Here is a 21027-nt window from a genome sequence, read left to right on the forward strand (position 1 = left end):
ATAAGAACCAACAGAGACATGCTCCCCCTTCTAGCTCTATGCGGAGGTGGTCATCCACCAAGGTGACCAAAGCTATCTCTGTTCCATAACCAGGCCTGAAGCCAGATTGAAATGGATCTGGATAATCCGAAATCCCCTGTTCGTAGTGTTGCAAAGAACTGACATAAGCAATGGAAGAGGGGGAAAAATGCATCTCCAATGCATTTTCATTCCTTGTATGCATGAGCTGATAGGACTTTGGAAAGGAAATTTCTTCACCAAGGACCCCCTTCCTTTGTCCTAGTTCTCTTCATATTCTTACCAAAGCCACCTTCACTGAACACATGAAGAGTAGTTATAACCCTAGTAACAATGTTGTTGGATATTTATGACATGATAAAAGTGATTTTTAAAAGTGACAGTTATCATTTAGCAAATATTTTTAGATGATAAGAAGAATTTAAAAATAAAGAACGTTTTCTCTTAAATAGAATTTGGTTATGTCAGAATGTTTTAGTTTTCTTTGATCTTTCAAGTCTTATAGAATCAATCTGTAGATATGTTTTAATCATCATGAAAATCATAGAATTATATAAAAGCAAAAATCCTAGCATTTGTTTATTTAAACAGCTATAAGGCTATGAAAAATAATGAGGTATTAGGTTGTGAAATATAATGGGTAGGTTGGAGGAAAAGGGTGTAACTGTTTGTAAAGCTTTCATTTTTGTTGCTTTGAATGGAATCTTTAACATATATGAAAATAACCTGCCAAATTGCTTAGAAACATGCTTTCATCAGAGGCTTCTAAAAATATTACAAGTGCTCAGATGTTTTATGGTTATCCCATATTTTAAAAGTTCCTTCAAGGATTCTGATTACTTAGTCTTTTTGCTAAGGCTTACATTAACCTCATTAGCTCTACTAAGTCTGTGATTTGTTATAGAGGCTAAGCAAAATGAGTAACTGCTATTGTTGAAGATCGCAGTTTGTAATCTTACCGGGACATAATCCTAGAATGTATTTTTGCCATGCTCATGTCTCCACATACCTGCCTCATGTTTCTTGGTCCAAACCAAGGGAATGTGGAGATTTTTATTTATCATAGTACTGCAACAAGTGTTTTGTGTTAAAGTCTTGCATTTATTTCAGTGCACACAATCACATGTCTATGTTCTCCTGACTATGCTGACTATGATCCAATTATTTTCTGTCTGTTTGAGAAGAGTTTCAAAGAAACAAGAGGCTCATGGTGCATATTTATCACTTCTCTGATCCTTTGTTCCTTCTCATCATTAGATACTTTGCAATGAGTAGGCTCTGAATAAAATGTATTTTACTGATGCATCAGGGCAGCTGTAGCTGACAATAATTAACATTATATGAGGCAAGATAACCATTATGTATGGAGTTTACTGACGATTTTGGCCTTTAACTCATGCCTTGGTTCATTGCACTACAGCTGTTCTCTGATTGCCCAGATATTTCTGTGATTAAATGACCATTATGGGTAGTTATTAGAACAGAAGATGTAGGATTAACATCTGAAGAACAAGACTATACATGCCTGTTTTGCTTCTATATTACGTTTTTAAAAACATAGATATCATTGGTTTCTGGAGGATATTATTACTCATATCCATATCATAACTTTATATTAAAATACTTTTGGCAACATACATCTTTAAAATGCTTCATCTTAAGCCTTCAGGAGAACATACAGATCAAAATAACAAAATGATAGTAAAATCATAATAAAGCACATTGCAGCAAATGAGCATAGAATAAAAAACCATCGTAAAACCAGTTCTGTACACATGAAATGCATGGACAGTTTTGTTTTGTTTTTTTGCACCACTTAGACTAAAATTAAAAATGAATGGCAACAGGCAAACAGTTTTAGAGAAGAAATGACAAAAAACCACATGCACATCTGCAAATACTTGTCTGCAAACTCCATATACCTCTCTTCATAATGTGAAAGGGCCTGAGGCAGGGCATTTGAGGCTGATATGAAAAGCACTCCACTGAGAAAATTTGCACATCACTTTGCAGATAAAGGCTAGATTTCCACTGCCCTATACCCCAGGATCTGATTCCAGATTATCTGTATTGATCTGGATTATATGAGTCTCCACTGCCATATAATCTGAGATAAGAAGATAATCTGGGATCAGATCCTGGGATATAGGGCAGTGTAGAAGAGCCATAGTTGCTCAGATTTGCTCCAACATTCATGCTGTAGTTGATACAATGCTGATGGATGTAACATTTGTTCCTGCTTGTCCGTTGTTATTGAATATTTTTCATTGCATTCAACCTGAAAATATGGACAGGCTCCTTGTAGGGGTGAGATTTTTAAAAATCCCAGTGTTGATAGCAGGTTGCAGACAGAAGCACAGTCTTTTAGCTACATTCTAGTGCAGTTGTTCTCAACCTGTGGGTACCCAGATGTTTTGGCCTTCAATTCCCAGAAATCCTAACAGCTGATAAACTGGCTGGGATTTATGGGAGTTGTAGGCCAAAACACCTGGGGACCGACAGCTTGAGAACCACTGCTCTAGTGACACCTTTCCTTCCACCTTATTATGAATACTGCTTGGTATTCTACTCATCTGTGTAAATCACAGAGATCATGAAGAAGGACAGGTTGCTTAGCCTTAACTGGTTCTTTGAGTAATCATATGTGAACTCACTTTCCCTTTCCCCCTCATGGTGTCATTTCTGTATTTTGACATTGCCAGGCTGTGCTGCATCAGACATAGAATTGGGTTCTTCAGTGGGAACCACCAATAATATTGCATTAGAGGGGAGAGGAGGAGTAATGGCTAGGATGCTTTTTCAACTAAGGTTCCACCAGTTGCTGTCTGGGTGCTAACAACTCATATGTGTAAGTTCACAGGTGACCATTCAAAGAACTGCAGTTTCTGATTTATAAAACCTGATATCCTTTTATGATACAATTTCTGACAATGGCTCTGTTCATGAAGATTTGACCAGATGATAATATATTACTCAATTTTATAATTTCTAGTGAGTCTTACTTGTTTTGTTGGTAGTCATTGTCATGATTAGATGAATATGGATATATAGTGTTCTGTTTAATGATAGTGAATGTGTTTTCAGTAATGCTTTATGCACATACATAATGTGAAATGTTCAATAAATAATTGCTTAGGCCCTACATATTCTCTATTTTAAACTATTTTAAACAATATATAAATTGTAGAACAACTGCGGTTTTTTTCAATTTGTGCTGACAATTTTTTTTCAGTTTGTGCTATCCACTTCTATTAGCTGTAAAACTAGAGAACCCTTGTTTGGGAACCTGTAATTGACTCTTTAACCATCCTAATTGAGTGTGAGGAGGTGCTGAAGCATGTCAAGAGGCAACTAATCCATGTTAAGTGGTCTTTGGCCAGAATAGAAGTATACTTATCTGAAAATACACACAGTCAAAATTAGTGGAAATTCCAAGTAGTTGGTGTAGGTTATTTGTTCATTCCATAGCTGTTAAGCTTACTACAAGACCCATATCTCAACACTATGATTTATAAAGGTTCAGTACATGCCAATATGGAAATATGCTTCTATGCACACAGTAAATAATGGATGTACATTTACATCTGGGATGTGGTACTATGTCCTAGAAAGAGTTGTTAACAATCACATTGAACAGATTTTAAAAGGATTAGATAGATTCATGAAAGTTGTGGCCATCAATGACTGGAAGGCTTATCAAAAGCCAAAGTTGCTAGGGAAAGTGATTTCCCATAGGCATATGACTGTAAAAACAAAAAACTAGATATATGTCATATCCTACATGATTCTTCTTACGTTCCTTACATATTTAGTTGACGAAGCAGCAGAAAAACAAAACAAGACAAAATACATACCTTCTAGTTTGGTGTATGTAGAAGAGTAATATATAGACAAGACTCATATTTAGCTGTGTTTGTTGTATAAAGTGGAGAAAGATGGCTCATAAAACAAGTGTATGAAATCCACAACACTGATTTTCTCTAATACAATCAAGTACTGGGGTTTCTGGAACTCCTTAGGTCTAAAAACTGATTGCTTCAGGCACAAAGAAAGAAATCATTATATTTATATTGTCTTCAGCGTGCAAGGTATTGCACAGACCAATGGCAAGCAGACAGATATATGGTTCAAAAAAATAATGTCTCAAATTCCCCCCAAGGCGAGTTGAGAGTGTGCAAGGAATATATATGCGCTCAAATAAAGTTATCTGTCCTTAGACTTAATTTCAGTAGGAGGATGAAGATTTTATGGCAAGGAAGAAGGTGAACAGAAAAGGCTGACGCAACAATTATCATTGGGGATTAACTGCAAAGGTATGAAGATATGTGGAATTGGATTATTTAATTCTTCAGTATGATCAGGCTTCCCCTCCCCTTTTTAGGTGCTCTTTCAGGAGCTCGAGAAAGTTGGGAATATGATTCTGGAGCCAGAGATCTTCAAAGTCCTGACTTGCACAGTCGATCAACTCTACAGAAACTCTTTGACCATAGCGGCAATGCCATGAATCAACAAGTTGGATTGCAGCGACTTCTTACTCAAGCTTCCAGCCTTAGCAATTCAGTTGGGGGAAGCTATTTGGAACTTGCTAACACAGTGAGTACACTTTTAAACTTTTACTATAAAGATGTTTTAAATTTATCTTCTTCTCAAAACTCATAAATCAACAGGAAGCTGTTTTCATCTAAGATTTATTTTTTAAAAATAATCAATACTCTGCCTTTGCTTAGTTATTAAGTATTTATATTTTAAATAATTTGATTCCATAAGTCATTTAAAGATTCTTTTATAACTTGTTTCAATTTGGGTAGTGTGACAGCTAGTTTTTAAGAATACAGTATATTACTTTTAAATTAGAGAACAAGGAAAGCCTTTATGTCAAAATCATGTGGATAATTTTGTGTAACAAAGGGGAGGGATCTAATCCCTTATTTATTGTTATTTCAGTTTGTTTCTTTATAATTTCTATAGTTCTTTGTTCCCTGTGGAAATTATTGGGATGAAAATACATTTTCTAAACTTAATACTAGTCCTTATATCTGTTTAGGAAAGAATTTTAATTATTTTCAAGCTCAATGAAAAATGGTGATTGTAGGGTTTCTTCTTTTTAGTTTAGATTTTATTGTAATAATGAGAATATGAGTGTGAAATCTGACAGTAAGGAATGATAAATAGAAGAATGACTTGAGCATTACTAAGAAGATTGCAGATATAAGTCTGTGAGTCTGTTTGTAGAAGAGGTGGAAAAGATGCCAATGCCACACTTGTAGGTCTAGTATGTTTGTTTATGCTATAGGCGAGGGGGAAGCAGAGTCTGCCTACAGAGACAACATAGGTCCATTGTTCTTTTGGCCACAAGGAACTGAAGACAGTTATCATATCCCTTTGTACGTTGCGTCGTATTTTGGATTGTAGGATCACTGTTTTTTTCTGAATGTTCTGTTTCACATGCCAGTGGTAGCCATGGTAACACATAACATTCATACATTCACAACACTCACAAAACAATTTCTATGAATATTTGAAAAAAATGTATGTTGAGCATTATGAACTTATTTTCAAGATTCATCTAGTTGTCTTTGGGAAAAAAACCTTTCCATATATGTCTAACTCCTCTCTTCTCTCTCCCAATACCATTGTTCTCATCATTTCCATTGTAATCTCCTTTTGTTTATTTCATTTACAAACATGTTCTGGTTTCTGGTTTCTAGACTATATTATTCTATAATACTGGAAGATACATGACAGAGTGAAATAATACTATTTATTTTCAGGCAAGTCTTTAGCCTTTAACTTATTGTGGCAGGATCTTTTTAATGGGACAGATTATGCTTTTATATTTTTACTATGTTTAATGTGTTTTTAATTCTTGTAATTTAGAATTGAATGAAACTGTTAACACCCTTTAAATGTCTGCATTAAATAAGTGTTTAGTGTACTTTGTTTTTCACTTGATGTAAGCTCCTTTGGATTCCGTCCTGAAAGAAATGTGGCGTGATGGTGCTGATGCCGATTTTGAACTATCTTTTTGGGTGGTTGTGCTTGGGTTATACATATACTTTTTGGTAACCTCAGAAGAGTTAAAAGACAACTCCCTTTGAACTATTCTTGAAAATCCAAAAAAAAATTCAACTCTATTGGCAACAGAAAAAGTTACTTCCCACAAAATCCAGGTGGTTTCTGTCCTGAGTCAGACTGCCTATCCGCTTTTAAGGCAGAGAACATTGAATCACCCAGAACAATGAAGGGGGGGGGGGTGGAAAAATGTTTTGCATTTAATGCTAAGTATTTATTGAGGAGGAAAGTGGAATGGGATATCCTGAAGAGAACATGAATGTTTGTGGAATCATAATAGTGTCCTGATAGTCTCTCCTTTTTAGCCCACAAGTGTTTCTTACTTCAAAACCTGGGGTTTATAATCAGTCTAATTTAGATTTCAGTTGCTGAATCTGCTTACGCAAATAGCTTTTCTCCACACTATAATATAAAGACTATCACTGATGACTGGATTTATTTTGGGCTGCAGTGCAAATTGATTTTGGATGGCTGCCCAAAACCCTCTAATGGTCAGCTTGTACTGAAATAATGGATTACCATTTGTCTATTCAAGGCATATAGCTCTAAATTGAGAACCAAAGGCTGGAGATGCAAATCAAATATTGCTTTCATATAACACACTAGCCTAATTCAGGCATTATCTCTGTGGAAATTGTCGATACAAGAAGAGTGAGAAAATGCTGCCTGTGTTACTTCCCCCCATTACCTTCTATGCTTAGATGGTGATAGCCTGAAGAGTGGGTGTACCCTCTGTAGAGGTTCTCGAGACAATTGTCTAGGGTTCGAGAGCTTACTTGATCTCAGAAGGTGCTCTTCTGATGCCATCCTCTATATCAGGCATGGGCAAACTTCAGCCCTCCAGGTGTTTTGGATTTCAGCTCCCACAATTCCTAACAGCCGGTAAGCTGGCTAAAATTTCTGGGAGTTGAAGTCCAAAATATCTGGAAGGCTGAAGTTTGCCCATGCCTGCTGTATATATAATAGGAGAAAGGTCCTGCCGTGGATTGCCTATGGTTCCAGAGCCTCCTTGTTGATTTACTACTTCTACCTAGACCTAATTTTGGGTATTTTTGTACAATAACATGAAATCCTAAATTTCTGTTACAGATTGATAAATTAAAAAAAATTAAAAAGCCTTTGTTAGTGTCTTACTACAATGCTATATCACAAAATGCTGCTATTGTGTTCAGATGTGTTTATGCATTTAGAGCTCTCAGCTATTGTACATCTTTGAATATCTTATCAGTTCTTTTATTGGTTAACTTCATAGTCGTTCAATCTATATGTTTGTCCGTTTTGGAGCAAAATACATGTATCATCCATTCAGTGTATTTCTCTTAGTGACTGGCAGGGGGCATTCTTAGGTAGCATTAATTCCATTTCTCCCTGTATTATCTCAGTGCTGCCTTCCAGTGTAAAGAATCATAAGTATAGTTTGTATTCAAAGTACAGGTTGAGTATGCCTTATCCGAAATGCTTGGACCAGAGATGTTTTGGGTTTCAGAGTTTTTCAGATTTTTGAATATTTACATTTGCATTTATGTACATAAGGAGATATCTAGGGGATGGGGTCCAAGTCTAAACATAAATTCATGTCTGTTTCATATACGTCTTATTTACATCACCTGAAATGAGAAGGAGGAGGAAGGTCTTTTACTTATTATTTTTTCTCACTTATTTGACTTTTACCCTTCCTCAAATTCATTTTGATACTACTGATCTCTGTAATAATCTTTATTTATATCCCACTCCCTCCCCAAAGGAACTCGGGGCAGCTCACAACACAAAAACAATATACATAATATCAAACAAAAGGCTGTAAATAAAAAACAAAACACAATAAATTAAGGTTAAAATGAGAGTTTTCCAAAGACTTGAAATATCCTACAACTGAAGGAAGATGGAAGCATGATTGATATATATGTACACACATGCGCATACATAAACGTTTTGCATCATTTACTCATTAGTACATTTAACTGCAATATTACTTGAACTGTATATAGAAATATAAAAGTCCTTCTTCACATTAACTTCTTGCCATGTGTGTTCCAATACTCTTTGTTGTGTCATGTGACTTAATTGTAGAACTAAATTTAATCGACTTTTTCATTGCTAGGAAATACGTTGCTTGACATCTCATTTGAATTTGTTTTTTCTCAAATTCTTGTGGAAGTATGATTAAGAGTCTTTCAATCTATCTCTGGGGGAAAAGAAACAGCTTAAAGACCAAGCTTTTATAAAGGAATAATCAGTAAACAAGCGGCGTGTGCTTGGGTCAGTATCTAATTTTGTCCAGGCTTTGCATTGTCTATCATATTAGAACATTCAGGGAGCATTTGCATAAAAATTGAATGGTAAGCTTGAAATGCATTTGGAAACTTGGCTCTCGGTTGCTTGTTCCTCTGTATCCAATTTTCTTTAATGGTTTTAATTTTCAAAAGAATGTTTAATAGAAAATACCCTGGCTAGATTTGTGAGTAAATAAATAAATAAATACTGAAATGCGGTCATCGGTTGCAAGCTGGCACTGTAATGAAAGCCTGTTTATTAAATATCTCTACGCAAGCCCATAGACTTAAATTCTTCCAAAATGGCTCTGCAGCTGCAGCAGAAGGAGTTGGCCATTGCAGATTTGTGTTTGTTCACTCTAAAACCGTGCCACACATAGCGTCACTAAATTTAAGAAAACCTAAAACTGTTCTCAAAATATGTCCCTTTTTAACAAAACCTTTTTAACAGTCTGGCCACATTGGAGGGCATTTGTGTGTTGTCATGTTCAAATATAATACATATGTTCAATTTATCCTAATATTTTGTTATTATGCAAACACATAATGATGAAATACATTTTCTTCTTTACTATTCTCAGCCCATAGGCTTTTGATGGTGGTGATTCTCCTTCTGGTAAGCCATGCTCTTTCTGAAAATGTTGCTTTAAGGAATATAGGATGGAAAGATACCTTCTCAGGGATTGGTTGTCCATAACCTTATGTACAAAGGTTTATGGCAGTCTTACAAGGCAGAAACATACACGGGCATGCACCTACCATTTATAATTGTTCTTGTAAAAGTAGTTGGAACAGTAGTCAGCACAGCTGCCTTTGTAGGGTTGGCTAGAAACAAATGCCATCTGGTATTCCTCTTGCTAATCTCTCTCCCTCCTCATGCTTTATGGGTTATGCTGAAGCCAGTGTAGCGTAGTGGTCTGAGCATTGTGCTATTACTTTGGAGAACAGGGCCATGAAACCCTGGCAAGTCAGTGGTCACTCTCTCTCAGCCCCAGAGGAAGGCAATGGGAAAACTCTTCTGAACAAATGTTGCCAAGAAAACCTTCCTATAGGTCCACCTTAGGGTTGCCATAGGTCAGAGACGACTTGAAAGCAAATAGCAACAACAATAACAATAATGCCCCAGAATAATTGAACCAAGAAGTGTTCACTGTGTTAGCAGGTAGTATGATGTTGAGGATATTAGGCATGTCCCTTAGAGCATATTATCTTTGCGCAGTGTCCTGTAGTGAGCACATAGTGAGCTTTGTGTAATTTTTCATATCCTCAGTTATTTTATTTGTGTAGTGGGCTTTGAGGTTCTCCACCCTTGACAGCTGTTTGGAAAGTGTGTGGATACTTGGAAGTCTCATAGAATTCATTGTGTTGTCCTCAAATTGGAGCCAGAGAATAAAAGCAATACAAGTGGTCTCCGCGCAGCACAAAGTTCTATTTTCAATCCATCCATTAGGCTTATTTATTCCATGCTACTGGTGTACTGAGTAAACTGCTGGGCTTTCAAAACAGTGTTCTAAATATTACTGTTGTATTTGTGCCACGAGCATACTCTAGATTTTGCCTGCTTCCTACAAAAACTAGCTGATATCTGTAGTAAATCTCATTTCCTGCTACCTATAAATCAGTACTTTCCCCTCATATTTATTATCTTTCCACATAATTTGTATTACATTTTCTTGATAATCTCCAGGTTCCTTTTGTTTGCAGCTGTTCTGTGGTCCCTGTTGCATAATGCTGTTTGGTTTAAAAATAAAGTGTGCTGTTAAGTTGTTTAAGATTTAATTTTGTTTTCATAAGGTTGTATTTGTTTTTCCTACAAAGTTATATTTGCATTTCTAGTATAAATATCTACTAAAACCTTTTTAGCATATTGCTACATTTTCTTGGTCACAAAGCCTTTCATCTTCCATGGCTTCCATACTGTTTACATATCCATTGCGTTTGATTGTGTTATCCAGTTTCCTATTTTCCTAAGCTTGGCTTTATTTGGGTTAATTCTTAATCCATGCTTTGTAATTTTTCCAATCTAATCTTATTATAAGGCTATTTGCATCATCTCAGAATATGTTGAACAAACCAATTTTAAAACAAACACTATCAAAATGGTGGTTTTTCCCTGTTCTACTGTATTTGATGTACAGTGAGAATATTTGACCGTAATTTGATCATAAAACACTCAGTTACAAATGCAAAATAAATAACAGTCTTGTTTCAAATTACTCTTGAGAGCTGGTTTATGTTAAATCCATGTGAAGAGCAACTGCATATTCTGAGGTCAGTATTTTAAAAATATTGTGCCAAATTTATGCATAACTGGAAGGAAATGTAATTTTTATGAGTGTAACTTTTTGGTCAATGGTTGCCTTACAATCAAATACTTTTTTGTCCCAGCCTGCTAAATTGTAAATCTGTTATGTTTCTTTCCATAGAGTCAGATATGAAGTATTAACTCATCTATATAGACCAGTGGTTCTCAACCTTTGGGTCCCCAGGTGTTTTGATGTACAACTCCCAGAAATCCCAGTCAGTTTACCAGCTATTAGGATTTCTGGGAGTTGAAGATCAAAACATCTAGGGACCCACAGGTTGAGAACCACTAATATAGATCAACGGACTGATTGCCAATGGTGTGTAAAGAAGTGATTGGTTCCATGTTGCAGAGAGTTCTGGCTAGAGTTGTGTGAAGAGACAATCTTAGGTTTGGTCAGTTAGTCCATAAAGAGAAAGGACTGAGGACAGAAGCAGAACATAGGCAAGAAGTTAAATAAGAGTGGCTAGGTATCTGAAGACAGAGGTTAAAATAGCTAAACAAGATTTTGTACCATCATTTTCTCCCAGGACTGAATTGCACTGAATTTTCATATGAGATTCCATTTGCACTTGTAGTTGAAGGAATAAATATTTGCTTTTCAAAGTTATACTTCAGTACCTCAGTATCCAGAAAGAGCATAGGGTAAGCAGAGTTAAACATCATCACTGACATGCAATTTTATATTTTACTTTAATTTTATTAAAATTAGTGGTAAGTTTAACTAGTCAGCCGCAATCTGAAATGAAGAGTTCACTGCACAGTTAAAAGAAGCTTGAAAAAAAATGGTTCCCATGGGTGAAAGGAGTCTCCTCCACTTACCTGCTGCAATCTTCTCTCAACTTACCTCTTGTTGCTTCATCAGACACTTGTATAGGATTGATTTACACCATAGAATTAATGCAGTTTGACACCACTTTACTTGCTATGGCTCAATGCTGTGGAATCCTAGGATTTCTAGTTTGGTGAGGCACCAGCGCTCTTTAGCAGAGAGGGCAACCAACCTTGTAAAACTACAGCTTCCATGATTCCACAGGATTGAGCCATGGCGGTTAAAGTGGCATAAAATACATTCATTCTACAGTGTAGATGCACCCAGGTTAATTTTCAACCCAAGCATGCCACAGACCTGCGCTGGAGGACTAAGAGATGCCCATAGACACTTCTGATAGCAGTGACCACAAGCTACTTAAATCACATAAAATGAACCTCTGGCTAAATTGATCTTATGGTAAATGATTTTTAATAGCTTATTTCTGTTATAGACAGTTGTAGTTATATGTCAACAACTTTGAAATAAAGCTTCTTTTAAAATAAAAATTGGTTATATGTATAGATTTGGCAAACAAGTTTGTGGTACAAAATAGACCTGCCCTTTTCAGTTGATCCAGTTTTGTGTTGCAGTGTTTGACAGTAGCATACAGGTAGCTATTGAGATGTATTTGTGTATCAAGTATTTTCAGCAGGATGGAGATAGTTTGGTCTTTTCAGCCTTTTATTAAAAACCATTATTTGTATTAGAGGTTTGGTGTTGGGTATTAGGTGTTATAGAGTTCAGTATTGCATTTATGCAAACTTTGCTTTTACATTCCTCAAATCCTTTGCTCAGTTGTTGGTTTTTCTTTTCTATTTTTGTTTTATTTTCCTTATAAATGAAAAGTGGATATGATTTTCTAGGATCCATCTGCATGCCTTTAAAATTTAGCATTCTCTTCTTTTCAATCTGATCATGACAGAAATACAGATGAATAAGAGAAAAAATTAAACTCATTGAGAGCTTATATTTTAACAGATGGTTGCCAATTGTACATCAGTGGTAGATTACTACATCAAAGTGTATTTCAAAAATGTTTGATAATGTATTTGTATGCTATGCTTGAAAGGTCAACCTGTCATTCGCTGCCTTTGTGGCTGATCAGAGCTCAGAATGGCAGGTTTCAAAGCACCATGTAAGGCCAATTTGTTTCAACAGCCTTTTTAAAGCACATGTAACAGACCCTTTTAACTGAAGCTTTTAATTGGATCTCTGATATGGTATGAGATTTTTCCATTATAGGAAAGTAAGACAACTTTCATCAAAGATAATTGGGCTATATGGTGAGACATTGTAAATGGATTAATACTGTAATTGTGTTGTTAAAGAACATATAAGGTACTGGTATGATAGTTATTGTAGTGTTGCTTTTGTGCATACTTTCAACTGTTCAGCTGTAAGCCTCGCATTTTATGTGCATTATATCTGATCCATATCTAGGCATGTTCCTGTTTCCTTGAAATACTTAGAATAGTTCTCATTCTGCGTTATGCAGAACTCTAGAGTCCCACAAAAGCATCATAAGGGTTTCGCGATTTAAAAAAAACCTTTTTAAAATGCACACACTGTGCCAGAGTATAAAGATCTTATTGAAATTAATTGTACCTTTGCTTTAAAAATGAAATTTGAATCTCTTTATTTCCAAACATACTACATTGTATAAAACACCCAGGCAATAAGAGTAGTCGAAAGAAGTAATAATTTTGTGGGTTCACAGTGCTTAGGATTCTGTGGGAAAATCAGGGACAAAGTTACGGTTCTGCAGGAGGGAAAAGTCTTCTGAAGGATGTCATAATTGGAAAGGTTTGGGAACCACTCACTTAGCGCATACATGTAGAAAGGACAAGATTATATACAATACATCACAATCTACAGAGGATCCTATGATGCTTCAGGTAAATATGTATTTGTTGCCAAGATAAAGACCAGAAGGAAAAATGATTACACACATCATGTTTGTGGGTTTGATTTTTCCACTGAAAGTTGACCACAGAATTGTCTTGAAGGACTAGAAATTCTTAAAGAAATGTTATCTCAAGTTAAAAAATAGCAGTTTTAAATATGTGGGTTTTCACTTTCGCTGAGGTCCTGTGCCCCTCATCAAAACAAATATGAATGACTGATTGAACTACTGCAGTATTAGTGCACCTCTCATAAAATCATAGAATAGTAGAGTTGGAAGAGACCTCATGGGCCATCTAGTCCAACCCCCTGCTAAGAAGCAGGAAATCGCATTTAAAGCACCCCCGACATATGGCCATCCAGCCTCTGCTTAAAAGCCTCCAAAGAAGGAGCCTCCACCACAGCCCGGGGGAGAGAGTTCCACTGCCGAACAGCTCTCACAGGGAGGAAGTTCTTCCTGATGTTCAGGTGGAATCTCCTTTCCTGTAGTTTGAAGCCATTGTTCCGTGTCCTAGTCTGCAGGGCAGCAGAAAACAAGCTTGCTCCCTCCTCCCTATGACTTCCCCTCACATATTTATACATGGCTATCATGTCTCCTCTCAGCCTTCTCTTCTGCAGGCTAAACATGCCCAGCTCTTTAAGCCGCTCCTCATAGGGCTTGTTTTCCAGACCCTTAGTCGCCCTCCTCTGGACGCTTTCTAGCTTGTCAACATCTCCCTTCAACTGCGGTGCCCAAAATTGGACACAGGTGTAGTCTGACCAGGGCAGAATAGAGGGGGAGCATGACTTCCCTGGATCTAGACACTATACCCCTATTTATGCAGAATCCTGTTGGCTTTTTTAGCTGCCGCATCACATTGTTGGCTCATGTTTAACTTGTTGTCCACGAGGACTCCAAGGTCTTTTTTGCACCTACTGCTGTCAAGCCAGGCGTCCCCCATTCTGTATCTTTGATTTCCATTTTTTCTGCCGAAGTGAAGTATCTTGCATTTGTCCCTGTTGAACTTCATTTTGTTAGTTTCGGCCCATCTCTCTAGTCTGTCAAGATCGTTTTGAAATCTGCATAACAGGATAGCCAAAGGCACTTTCGTCAAAATGTATGTGTTCACAACGATTACTGGAAGAAATAAAAAAGTGAAATGCCCACTGCCATGTGGCTGCTAAGAGAGTAAATGAGAGGAATTTTCCAAAAGTAAGTTCACGTTGAGGTGAGTTTGCCCAATGAATGCATGACCATGTAAGAGGAATTCATCACAATGTGCATTTTGTGTGTGGCACAATCAACCTCGTCACACGGCTCCAAATAAGCATCCTAGGACGTTTAGAGCCAGTTTTTGGGGATGGAGCCCTGCTGTAGCCATCAGACAATGTCACCTGTGGCTCTACCCCAACCTCCCCCAACCAGAGTAAAAGCGACACTAGGAAGCATCCCATGTTGTGCTGGCTCCAATGGAAAACATCGCAAGAAGGAGCTATGTGCGGGATGACAGATTCGCCTCACATCTACCTCTTTCCTCACCGGAAGCCAGGTGAAGCGGGTTGCTTCACCTGGTCTTTATGATATGGTTGTAACAAAGCTAACACAGGGTCTATATGGATCTGGAAAATACAGTGTGAATAAGGATTTTTTTTCTTGTGTAGATAGGTCCTTGGCTTGTAAGTCTGAGAAATATGTAATGATCACCTAGTGTTTCTGTTCCAGATATAATGGTCAAAGGTTCTTTGTGTAGAACTATGATTTTTAAAATGAAATTTACCACCTTTTTTGGTTTAGACTTTCAGTGGTTTTTTTGCTCATCATTTCTTTCAACTAGTAGATTTCATCATTGAGAACGTTGCCTCTATAACTCCCAGCCTCAAGAAAATAGCTTTCATCTAGAAAAAGTGCTGACAGTAGTCTGTTGTACTGGTTGTTTTAATTCCTGTTGTGTTTGGGTGCTAAACTAAAACATCTTCCAGAATTCTGTCTGTTGTTGATACTCCTGTTATTGAAGTGAATAAAATATCTGTTGAGAGGAGTGGATTTTTTCTTTATTATTTTAAATAAAAAGGCTAGTGATGTCTTCATTTCAAAGTACAAAAACATATCGCCATTTCCACAGTGGGGAGACAGATTATGTTTATGAACACAGTGCTATGTATTGGTAAGAGATCCTTTTCATCCTTGTGGGAAGCAATCAAACCAAGCAGTTGCAATTTCTGCAGTGGCAGTTGCTGCTCTGTATGTAGTTTGTTATATAAAAGCCTGATGGATATGTCCAGCTGAAGTCTTCCATTAAGTTAAAATTCCAAGTGTATTTTTAAAGGAGTTCTAAAATATTTATTTACTTAAAAGCTTCAAGAAGAAGATATGAATTGTACAGTATATGATTGTACTTTGTATTGCACACAAATCATTCTTATGGGTTGTATTATAGAAACAACCCTCCGTTTACTGGTCTATGGGTATCTACAGGCTCATATAAGGGAAGGGCACCATTTTAGCAATCGCTTTTGCTTCTGCATTGTGAATTCCATTTCTCATAAGATACTATTCTGTACCTTTATATTCTTTATATTTGAGAAATGGATGTACATATCATTGAATGCGAAAGTCAGATTATCCATGCCATCATATTTCCAATTTCTATGTATGGTTGCAAAAACACAGTGCAGTAGGCTGACAGGAAGAGGAACAACTAATTGTAAATGTGTTGGAGAAGATATCTACAGACACTTCTAAAAAGACAAATGATTGGGTCCTAGAGCCAATCAAATCTGAACTCTCCTTAGAAGCAAAGATAACTAAATTATAATCCTTATGACACATCACTAGACAACAAGACTAATTGGAAAAGACGACAACACTTGGCAAAATGTAAGTCAACCTGAAAAGTGGAATACTGTATTACAGGTAGATAGTCAATGAAGCCACATCCCTGAGGTTGCAAGACCTGAGCAGATCAGTTGATGACCAACTGATTTGGAAGTCTCTTAGTCATAATGTCACAATAACTTAAAGTTGGCTTGACAGCTTATAAGAACAACATTGAGAAAGAGAAAGAAAAATACATGCATACTTCCTGCCCAAGTTTCCCTTTGTCCAAATATTGTTGTTTTCCTTTTTACTTTCTACCTTCCATTGTATTTTGGGACATTTGGAGAGAGATGCCAGACAGGTTTCTGTGTAGAAAAATAGGAAAGAGAAAGAGTTGAGACTGTACCAATGAAGTCATACAGAATAGGAGCCATTTATTTTGGAGTGGAGAATGCTTTGCCCATACACCATCATATTTCTTTCAGAGAATTTGTTGGCTATTGAAGATTACTATGATTTTTCTTCAAATTAGAAGAATCAGAATCACTGAGAATCAAACTCTGTTGCAGTTAATACCATATTTCTTCAGTTATAAAACACTATCGCTCATTTTAATACCACCACCACCACTAAAAAAAGTATAATCCATGAGCTAGGATGTCCCTGGTTGAAATATTTGTTCCTCTATTGATTCTTTTTGCGGTTCTATTCAATCTACTACTGCTTTCATTTCCCACCTGTAATTCCCCAACTATATAGAGTTGTGACAGAGCGCCTATAGTAAGTAGCTACTAATGATTTACTCTGGAAAGTAAGCCACTTGGGGGAACTAGCGAGCACTTACTTGTATTTTCCAGTGGCACAGTAATTACAGCAATGTGTTAGTGATGAATAATTTAGTAAGTATCTTTCTAAATTGCATTAACAATAACCACTAATTACCTGTTGGGTGATCAGAGTAAGGAAAGAAATGAAATTTCCCCCTTTGAAAAACTGACATTCCAACATATGGGTTGTGATAAGCATTGCTAAGTGAATACTTACACAATAACCCATATAAATACCATGCATATTCACCCTTCATAGAATCAGAAAACAATAACGCTAGGAAAAGTTACTGTTTTGGACTTCTTCTCCTCAGCCAAACTACAATAGAACCAACTTGAATAATTTAAAATAGTATAGGCAGTGAAATTATTTTAAAACGCTAGGGAGTGGATACTGTAGGAATGAATGGGTGGTGAACATAGTAGTGCAACATGCCTGCTTTTTAGGAACTATATTGTACAAAGAAATTGTTTCTTCTGTGTGCTCCCCAGTAACTGCAACAATAGCATGAGTTTTGTAGATATGTTGGAATAATAATAAGAAAATGTTGAGATAAAATACATCAAAGTTGATGTAGGATATACTGAGAACACCAGGAAGTTAATAGTTTTAAATAAGGAATGTATTGCACACAAAAAGGAGTGGTTTAAGGAATAAAAATGAAATAAGTAAATAGTTATCTCTAGTTTTTACACTATTTCATAAGTCAATCCCATAAACCTGGCCTTTTTTCTAAAAGGAGAGTTGTCATTCTTACTCATTTTCTTAAACACATTTGTGACAGTTACTGTTTCAGTAATAGAAATTGAGAATAAAACGATGAAGAAAACTGGACAAGACTAATTTTGATAGATTAGTAAATGGTTGGTGGCATGAAATATTGAGAAAGGAGTCTAATATCAATGGTAAGAGAGATTAACATAGGCAGGGACATGACATTTTAAGTGGATTTACTATTTGAAATCTGCCAGGGAGGTTAGGAAACCGAGTGAAGTACAGTTTAGTGCATCTAGTAATGGAATTTCCTGTCTCCTTTATACTTCACATCTGTACTCTGTTCCACCAATTTATCTATTTTAGTAATAGCTTTCTGTTGGAAATCATTTGCGTGTTCGTACTTAGGCTTATTTTAAATTGCAACCTACTGCAGTACAGAAGCTCATATATAGAGTTTGATCATCACAGAGCTGTAATATCCAGCTTTTCCTTTCAACATACTTGTAAGGATTAAGTTTTCACCAATGGGTGTAGAAAGGCACACCAAACATTAGGGCTTCATAACTGATGTATGTTTTGTATTTCAGTGCAACAATCAATATAATGTACACAGTAGGTTGCTAGAATTCTTCTGAATATCGAAAACGAGAGTTGTAAAATCACTTGTATGCTGAAAATAGGCATTACAAATGGTATTTGTGAAATTTCATTAGTTCAATGTGTTGTCGAAGGCTTTCATGGCCAGGATCACAGGGTGGTTGTATGTCTTTCGGGCTGTGTGGCCATATTCCAGAAGTATTCTCTCCTGACGTTTCGCCCACATTTATGGCAGGCATCCTCAGAGGTTGTGAGGTATGGATAAACTAGGCAAGGAAAGGAAAAAATATGGTGTGGCAAGAGTCCTTTGTCACTGGGAAGCCAGCATTAATGTTTCAGTTAATCACCCTAATTAGCATTGGAAAGGTTTTGTCTCTTGCCTGGGGGGCCATCCTTTGTTCAATCAATAGCCGTCCTTGGGGCTCCTCTGCCCTCAGAGTGTTGGTTCCCATCTACTGTTTTGATTTTAGAGTTTTTTTAATGCTGGTAGCCAGATTTTGTTCATTTTCATGGTTTCCTCCTTTCTTTTGAAGTTGTCCAAATGCTTGTGGATTTCAATGGCTTCTCTGTGTAGTCTGACATGATAGTTGTTGGAGTGGTCCAGCATTTCTGTGTTCTCAAATAATATACTGTTTCCAGGCTGGTTCATCAAGTGCTCTGCTATGGCTGATTTCTCTGGTTCACTGCCCCCCACTTCCCTTACCCACTTCAAGCTCACTCCTCTCCCCCCCAGCTCACTCTTCCACTCCCCCCCCCCTACATTTGCTCAGGGCTTGGTGTGTGTGTATGTGTGTGTGTGTGTGTGTGTGTGTATATATATATATATCCATCCTTGATTAAATGTACACAGAACTAACATGGGAAGGGGATCCTTGCTGCTGTTAGTCCTTTTTTAAGGTGGCCAAGACTTAACCCCTTTTATAGCATTTCAGCCTGGTATCCTTGACAAAACTCTGAGTTCCCTAACTTTATCTTTTATTGGGTGGGGGTGTTCGATAACATTGAGACCAGAGTTTGAATCCCTGTTTGTCTATGGAAACCCACTGGATGATCTTGGGCAAGTACTACTCTCAGTCTCTGAGGGAGCACATTGGCAATCCTCTCTGAACAAATATTTCCAAGAAAACTGTATGGTAGGGACACCCCAGTGTTGCTGAAAACTGGAAACATGAAGCCCCACAATGGCAGGTTACTTTAGGGAAAACTGTTTGTTACTTGATTATGTCCCTTTGAGGGCCTGGCTCTTTTTTGTGCAGCTCTTCCAGCTCTACCCCACTGCATTAAAATAAGACTTTAAAATTATCCTCACAGCTTTCCTTTGAGGCCCAGGATATTGGGTGAAGATTCCTAGTCCACAATTAGACTTGGTGAAAATATCTGTGAAAATGACACATGAGTTGAAAAACACATCTGAATGTAGACCATAAAAATTTATTGCAGTAGTTGATTCTAGGATAAAAATTCTGATAACTATTCATGCATTCATTTAATAAGAACAAGTGTAAACCCAGGAATCGAAGTTTCTTAGAAAGACTTGTTGAAATACGTGGACAGAAAGTACAAAAACAATGATAGCTTCTTCTGAAGAGACAGGTAAGTCTGTAATAAGCTAGAGCAGAGATCTGAAAACACAGTGCTTCCAAACCTAGAGATGTTCTCTGACTGGGGGAGAGGTAAAGAGAAATAAATAGAGGAAATAGGTCCAAACATAGATAGACAGAAGATTAGACAAAAGCACATGATATGAACTCTTCAGGGCAGACTACCATTAAAGAAATTAAAAAATATTGAAACTCCCTAAATATTGAAAGGTGGGTTTTGACTTCTTGACAAGAGAAGATTTCTATGGAAGAAAATAAAACCTCAGTCTTAGGATTGTGATGCATTTCTGGGAAAGAGAATAGCAGATTTTCTTGCATAGATTTCTGATTTATTTATTTCGTGTCAAAAACATTGTACAACAAATACATTTCAAATAATGGAATTTTTTTTTAAAAAAGGAAATCACAAGCAACTAAATAGTTTTGGACCAAAAACGGGCAACAGCAACTGCATTGTCTGTAGCTTTAAACAACTCCTCCTCCGTACATGAGGCAGGGCATTGTGGGCAAGCATACATATGCTGAGTTGTTTGTTCAGCTCCACAGTCACACAAGGTGGAGGATTCCTCCAGGTAGTGCCACCTTGCCAAGTTGTCTTTTGATCTGCCCACTCCACTTCTGAGTCTGTTCAGGGACTTCCAAGTTGTCCATTCTTGGTTTGCCCCTGGAGGAAGACCCTCTTGGGGGGCCATCCAGTTAGAATTGCCAGGTTTAGCTGCCCAGAGGGACACCCTTGCTGTTGCTGGAGGAACATCAAGAGGAGTGGTGGTTCTCATGAAGCCCTTCCTTGATTTGAGTCTGGTGGGAGGAGGGTGATAGCCATGCAGTGGGTGGCTTTCACAATGTTCGACCTTTTTTCTCTCACCGTTAGCAGCAACTTCCCGTCACACGTCAGGAGGGGCAATGCCAGCTAACTTGATTTCTGATTAATGGATTGGACCATGTTCTGATTAATGGATTGGTGAAAGATCTCAGGATGTTTTCTTCTGCATACAGCCTTCACGTATGTTTATTTTCTTCATAGTGCCTAAAAAAAGTTGTTCGTGCTTTTTGTTATATTTGCTGCTTTCTACTAATGGATGAGTAACCTCCAAGAGATCCAC

General features: G+C 37.1%; 1 protein-coding gene across 2 annotated transcripts in view; it reads left to right on the top strand.

Annotated features, from left to right (window-relative positions):
* Window positions 1-21027, top strand: part of mcc (MCC regulator of WNT signaling pathway) — a 252256-nt gene that overhangs the window by 42120 nt on the left and 189109 nt on the right. For both annotated transcript variants that reach the window (XM_062972174.1, XM_062972175.1), the window contains exon 3: window positions 4400-4611. In XM_062972174.1, the coding sequence (XP_062828244.1) occupies window positions 4400-4611 (212 nt within the window). The remainder of the gene's footprint in view (window positions 1-4399; window positions 4612-21027) is intronic.

Source organism: Anolis carolinensis, chromosome 2 (assembly GCF_035594765.1).
Source record: "Anolis carolinensis isolate JA03-04 chromosome 2, rAnoCar3.1.pri, whole genome shotgun sequence".
In the NCBI taxonomy this organism is placed as follows: domain Eukaryota; kingdom Metazoa; phylum Chordata; class Lepidosauria; order Squamata; family Dactyloidae; genus Anolis; species Anolis carolinensis.